Below are 7374 nucleotides of genomic sequence, written 5' to 3'. Positions count from 1 at the left end.
AACTCTCTACTTCTAACCTTTTCAAGAAGTATAAACATATACTCCCAAAATATCTTGACTTGGTCTCATTTCCATCCATTCAAATAATTTGGATAGCTCTGCCTCCAGTAAAGTGGAGTAGTTTGTTTTTAAAAATAAAAATATATTCCCAAAATATCTGGACTCATTCCCATTTCCAACCAATCAAATAATATGGATATATGGCTCTCAGCTATTAATGTGGAGGGATGCAGAAGCCCGTCCGCACCACTCAAACAGACGCTAGCTGGCTAATGGTGCTTTCAACCGATGGCACACCACACGACCATCGTATTCTCGGCGGCAGCGGCGCTGCTGCTGCTGCTGCTAGCGCCGTGTGCCGAAGCAGCAGCATCACCGGCGCCGGTGATAGGGATGCCGGGCTGCGAGACCAGGTGCGGCGACATGGTCGTGCCGTATCCGTTCGGCATGGGCCCGTCCTACTGCTACCTGCCGGGGTTTAACCTCACTTGCGATTGGTTAAGCGACCCACCCCGGCCCCTCCTCGGCGACGGCACCCTCCAGGTCGCCGAAGACATCGGCTACCCCAGCGATGCCACGTTAGCCGTCGTCCACGCCCGCAACATCCCACCGACGGCAACGGGCATGGCAGGCTCGGCGGTGGCCTTGGCGATGGCGGGCCGTACGCGCTGCCGCCGGCCGGGAACCAGCTCGTCCTCCTAGGCTGCAACGTGCGGGCCACGCTGAGGAGCGGCAATCTTACCCTGAGCAGCTGCTCTTCCTTCTGCCACGACGGGCGTAAGTCGTACATGAAGTCAGGTCTGGGGAGCAGCATGCTCTGCTCCGGCATGGGCTGCTGCCAGGCGCCCATCGTCGTCAACTGCGAGGTGGCCGCCGGAGGAAAGCTCGCCCCCATCACGTCCTACGACGTGGAGCTCGAGTCCTTTGGGCGGAACCGCAGCGACGGCCAGCGGTGGCCCGCACGCGTCTTCGTCGCCAAGAAAGGCTGGATCACGACATGGAGCGCCTCTAAACAACTGTCGTCGGACCCGCAAGCCGCCGCGGACATGGAAGTTCCCCTTTGGCTCAACTGGGAGGTCATCGATGGCGATGCCGACGACACAGGTCAGCTGCAGAGGTCGAAGGAGTGTCCTAAGGACGCGGCACGTAGAATCTGCAAGAGCAACCAGCCAACCACACGCGCTGCACAAGAGGTGACAGAGGCGGCTACTTGTGCTCCTGTAAGCAAGGTTACCAGGGCAATGCCTACATCACCAACGGATGCCAAGGTTAATTCGATCCTTCCTCTATTTCCCGCTAGCGTATACTAGTACTGATATACTATACTAATAGGATAATCCTATACACATGGACGAATATGGGCATCTCAACTCTAATTAATCTCTGTTGAGTAAGGGTGGAAGCGGATCGGATGCAGATCGGATAGTGCTCTTACCACTTTCATTTCTATATTTTCAAAACGAATACGAATCCGAATATGGATGTTATCGTATACAGATGCGGTTCGGATATTATTCGAATACGGATACGTATCGGTTATTTTCTTGATTCGGAACGGATACGAATAATATCAACATATTGCTTAAGTATATTAGTCGATAGCTGTGTGACCTGAAATAATCAACTTGTGACATACAATAAGTCAATGATAAATAGGTTTATGAATAAATACTGTTGTAATGCATAATAATTTATAAGTTTAATCATATAAAGAGTAAAATTTGACCACTTATTTAGCTTTTATGTTGGATAATTGGAATATCGGGTCCAAAATTTTGAAAATTACCTCTCATAATCTTATTCGGATACGGATATATCCACTTCCATATCCATATTTGTGTTAAAATCTCCTACCATATTTTATTTTTTATTTGTTTAATAAATTCGGATACGGATAATTTTCATTTCCATTTTGGTTCGGATGCAGATGTTTCGGATACGAATAGGCATTTTCTCGAATACGAATATCGGATATTTCGGATTATCCGCTACCACTTTCCACCCCTACTGTTGAGTCAACCTCGGTCTTTCGGTTGCATGCATGCGGCAGCAACAGCAATAGCTTCTTTGGCGTGCAAGGACTAAGTAATTTCCTAGTAGTTGCAAGGAAGTTGACTAGAAGTAGACTGGAGATGTACATGCAACTACGTGGTAGTCCTAGTTTAGATAGGAAGGTGTTGTGCACTTACGTCGTGCTTATCTCGCAAGTGCCCTTCCAAGTCCTATAAAAGGACCCCTAGTCCCTCATATGTAAATCAACTCAAGTCATTTTTAGCTTCAGTACAAGGCAGTAGAAGTGAGCTCCACTCTTACTAGTGCGTCAGTGTGTGTGTGAAGCCTTGAGTTCACGTCCTCCTCTGCTAGTATAGCTAGCTTGCACTGGCTGTAGTATAGGCCGTGTATCCTTTGCCTGGTTGATCCTCGGGGAACTAGCTAGTCCATAATTTTGGGCTAACAATTGGCATCAGAGACTCAGGTTATGCCGAAGCATATGCCGAAAAGAGGTGTCGCCAATGACGGTTCCAAAACCGCCGAGCAGAGCTCGGCTGAGCAGACCCGTGCGACGGACGCGCTCGCACTGCGAGGCAGGGCGGGAGGTGAGCTGGGTGCGCCACGCTCCGTGCGAGACGTGAGCATGTCCAGTGCCTCCTTCCCTCTCCTCACGCGGACCAAGTACCCCAGTTGGTCCGTCCTGATGAAAGTGTCACGTTCAATATGCGACCCTATCCTAAAGGAACTCGAAGGTCCCACCAAGGATAGAAGCGCATATTGGAGACGCTTTTGCAAGGTGGATATCATTACATCGTACCATTACATAATAGTTGGGGATACATACAAGAGGCATACAATATCACACGAATACAACATCATCATACATAAGAGCCACATCCGACTACGGATGAAACACAAACAGAAATTCCAACGACATCCACCCTGCTAGCCCAGGCTGCCGACCTGGACCTATCCCCTGATCGAAGAAGAAGAAGAAGAAAAACTCCAAAACAAGTAACATCGCTCTCGCGTCATGATCATCGCATAACCTTTACCTGCAACTGTTGTTGTAGTAATCTGTGAGCCAGGAGGACTTAGCAATCCCATTACCATGGGTATCAAGACTAGCAGAGCTTAATGGGTAAGGAAAGGATAAGTGGTGAGGTTGCAGCAGCGACTAAGCATATATGGTGGCTAACATACGCAAATAAGAGCGAGAAGAGAAGCAATGCAACGGTCGAGAAGCTAGAAGTGATCAAGAAGTGATCCTGAAACTACTTACGTTCATACATAACCCAAACCGTGTTCACCTCCCGGACTCCGCCGAGAAGAGACCATCACAGCTACACACGCGGTTGATGCATTTTAATTCGAATCTGGTGTCAAGTTCTCTACAATCGGACATTAACAAATTCCCATCTGCCACAAGACTACGGGCACGGCTTTCGAAAGTTTATACCCTGCAGGGGTGTCCCAACTTAGCCCATTATAAGCTCTCACAACCAACGAAGGATGTTCCTTCTCCCGGGAAGACCCGATCAGTCTCGGAATCCTGGTTACAAGACATTTCGATAATGGTAAAACAAGACCAGCAAGACCACCCGACTGTGCCGACAAATCCCGATAGGAGCTGCACATATCTCGTTCTCAGGGCACAACGGATGAGCAATCCATACAACTAAAACCAGACCTCAAGTTTCCCTGAGGGGGCTCCGCAAAGGGCTCTAGTTTGGACCAACACTCAGAGGAGCACTGACCCGGGGGTTTAAAATAAAGATGACCCTCGGGTTTGCAACCCCAAGGGAAAGTTATAGGTTGTTAGGCAAATGTAAAACCAAAGTTGGGCCTTGCTGGAGGAGTTTTATTCAAAGCGAACTGTCAAGGGGTCCCCATACACCCAGACGCGTATGGAACACAAAATCAAGGAACATAACACCGGTATGACGAAAACTAAGGCGGCAAGAGTGAAACAAAACACCAGGCATAAGTCCGAGCCTTCCATCCTTTACCAAGTATATAGATGCATTAAATAAAAAAGAGATATTGTGATATCCCAACATAATCCTGTCCATCATGAAGCAATCTTGGACTTCACCTGTAACTAACAACGCTATAAGAGGGGCTGAGCAAAGCGGTAACATAGTCAAGCAACAATTTGCTAGGAAGGGTGGAAAAGGTTAGAGGACGACATGGCAATTTGGGAGGCTTGATAAACAAGTGATAGGTAGCGCAACATAGCGATAGAACGAAGCAACTAGCATAGCAATGATAGTAGTGAGGCCTGAAATCCCGCAAGGAAGAAGAACGAGTCCATGAAGAAGATGAACGGGCGAAGATGAACCAAGTGTAGACGAACGAATCCTCACGATCGCAACAAAACAAGAACTATCAAGAAGAAGCACAACCGGAAAGGAGCAAACCACATGGTAAACACACAACACATAAACATGACAAGATGCTCAACCGAGCATGATGCATGACAAAGGCTATATGATGCTACTCATGGTAAGAGATGATGCATACAAGAGCAACACATTAAAGCAAGTTTAAATGAGGCCGGAAACAACATATAACAAACCTGGTAAGTCCTCATATGCAAATTTCGAAATTGGTCCAGATCTGAATAAACCTTATGTTCAAGTTATTAAACAGCAAGTTAAAATGCACCAAGATGATCTACACGAAATTCTAGTCAAGTTACATATAAAGTTCATTTAGTTCGGACTACGACCTAGAAGATATGAGCAAAACAAGTTAAACATGGCATTGATGCAAAATGCATTCAAACATCAAGCAAACACTCTCAAAACAATGATTCAATATGATAATATGGAACTACATGCAAAATCAAGCAAGTTTCATATAGAGCATGCTCAAAATGGAGCAATGGTTCAACACATACACTCCAAACAAGTATAACCACAATCTGTCCAAAACAGCAAATAGGCACTTTGCAAGCATCAAAACAACATGCTACAGGAATCAAATGAGCACAAACTTGACATGCACTTCATGTATAGATAACATACTTCAAATATCATTAAGGTTCAGGTTCATAGGCATCAAGATTAAACCAATATGATCAATGAAAAATGCAACTTTATAACACAGTAGCATACGCATGAGCAGAGTTAATATGATGGCAACTTGAGAGCAAGAAAGAGACAAGCTACAACAAGTAAACATAGCAACCAAGGGAATGGAATCAAAGCACACATAACAAAGAGAAAATAACATCATGGCATCATATACAAAAGGCTCATGGATTAGTAGGAACCAACATGACAAAATTGAATGTTGGAACAATTTCAGCAAGTGTAAAACAATAACCTTATTATAGCATGTTTGCAAGCATGGAACAGAGGCATATGACATCCAAAATTAGCAAGCATGGCATGTGAAATAGTAATCATAACATACTTCAAAACATATAATTGGAGCATCTTCAGAAGATGCATGTATCACTCAAAAACAAGCTCACAACAAGGCATCATGAAGTTAACAGGAATTTGAAACATTATATAAGCATGTTCATGGCAATGAAAACGTATGTTACAGGACATATATAGGGCATAAAGAGGCATGGCATGATAGAACATAGCATGTACAACAAAACATATCAACTAAGCATCTCCAGATTATGCATGGATTAATGGTAGCATCATAAGGTTGTGTGCAAACATGGCAACATGATGTAGCAGTTTCAGCATTGACAGAAAGTTAACAGCAGGTGACCCACTTCACAAGCTTGATGCACTCACTACATGGCATATAAAAATACATGGATTGCACCCCTGTAAATATGGCATAAACATGCTCCTAAAACATGTAGACATCATGCCCATAGGATGCACACACAAAATGCAACAAAAATGACAAATCAGCAAGTTACAACAGTTTTCAGTAGTTAACAACAACATGCACCTTTGCAACAGGGATTAATATGTCAAGATGCACCCTAACATGAATGCAAATCACACAAACGTTTAGAGCATGAAGAGCATCACATGTGCATATCAAGATCATCATCATAGCGTTAATAGGGACAAAGTTGTGGCACTCACAAGATGCACAAATCATGTTATCAATCAGCAGATTATATCATATAGCAGTTTTGCAACGAAGATTAAGGCATCAAGATGAATCCTAACAAGCATACCACAATACACTAACATGAAGAGCATCACGAGATAAACGTTCACATATCAAGATCATAACATTCGGGAACTCATACACAAAGTAACAACCACTCAAACATGCTAACATAATGCAGATTCTTAGGGACTTGGCCGAAATCGCAGACAACAAAAGTGAGCGCATGATACTATCCTACGCCCAGGGCGTCGGATAGAGAAATGGGGCAGGCTGGGGGATTCTCACCTAGCGGGTCGAGGCCCAGGGCAGTGGAGAGGGCTGGCGTCGTTGTCGGTCGGCTGCGCGTGTCGGATAGAGCAACGACGATGGAGGCCGCGACGGTGAGGAAGTCCGGGGGCGCGGCGCGAGGGATTCCGGCGACGGGCGCGGCGGAGCTCGATGGGAACGGATAGATCCGGGCGTGGGAGTCCCGGATCCGGTGAAGGTAGAGGCCGAGGAGGTCGGCGACGAGCTCGGCAATGGTGGCCTGGCTAACTCCGGCGACGGGGACCGGCAACCCTGTGCGAGAGAGAGACGGGGTCAGGAAGAGAGAGGTGGAAGCCGGACGGGGGTGGTGCGCGGCTCACCAGCGAGTCCGACGAGGGAGGCGGGGCACGGACGTCGAGCTCGCGGCGAGGTGGTCACTGGCAGTGCCTCCGGCGAGCCGGCGATGGATGGCGCGGGACGGGAAGGAGTTGGGCGAGCGGTGCGGGCGAATGGGCTCGCGCGGGCCCGATCCGGGTCCGGCGGGCCACGGTGGCACGCAGGACGGGCGTTGGACAGGTGGCAGGCGGGGATAGGTTGAGGGAGGCGGCGGCGCTGAGGTGGCGGGCCACGATTGGCCGGAGTGAGGTGGCTGGGGAGGAAGGACACGTCTGGCCGTCGGTGGGGAATTTGTCCGGCGGCGGGGAGAGGTTTGGACTAGGGTTAGGGTCAAATTTGATCTGAAAATGGAGGGGGAGGTGTTTATATAGGTATAGGGAGTTAGGAGAGTCCAACACTAATAGAAAAAGGGCCTATAGTCCCTGTTGGTGAGGGCCTTTAGTCCCGGTTCATGAACCGGGACTAAAGGGTCGGTACTAATGCCCTGACCCTTTAGTCCCGGTTCAGTCCAGAACCGGGACAGATGGGCCTCCACGTGGCCTGTCCGCTGAGCCCAGGCAGGAGGGCCTTTGGTCCCGGTTGGTGGCACCAACCGGGACCAATAGGCATCCACGCGTCAGCATTTCTGTGGCTGGGGTTTTTGTT

General features: G+C 47.7%; 1 protein-coding gene across 1 annotated transcript in view; it reads left to right on the top strand.

Annotated features, from left to right (window-relative positions):
- Window positions 1–238: 238 nt before the first annotated feature.
- The window catches only part of LOC119310084 (wall-associated receptor kinase 3-like), a 56037-nt gene continuing 48901 nt past the window's right edge, over window positions 239–7374 (top strand). Inside the window, exons 1-3 of the mRNA XM_037585930.1 lie at window positions 239–693; window positions 795–1076; window positions 1151–1268. Of these exons, the coding sequence (XP_037441827.1) occupies window positions 289–693; window positions 795–1076; window positions 1151–1268 (805 nt within the window). The 5' untranslated portion in view covers window positions 239–288. The remainder of the gene's footprint in view (window positions 694–794; window positions 1077–1150; window positions 1269–7374) is intronic.

This window comes from Triticum dicoccoides, chromosome 5B, assembly GCF_002162155.2.
Source record: "Triticum dicoccoides isolate Atlit2015 ecotype Zavitan chromosome 5B, WEW_v2.0, whole genome shotgun sequence".
In the NCBI taxonomy this organism is placed as follows: Eukaryota; Viridiplantae; Streptophyta; class Magnoliopsida; order Poales; family Poaceae; genus Triticum; species Triticum dicoccoides.
Note: the sequence above shows the minus strand (reverse complement) of the source record. Positions and strands in the feature narration are given on the sequence as shown.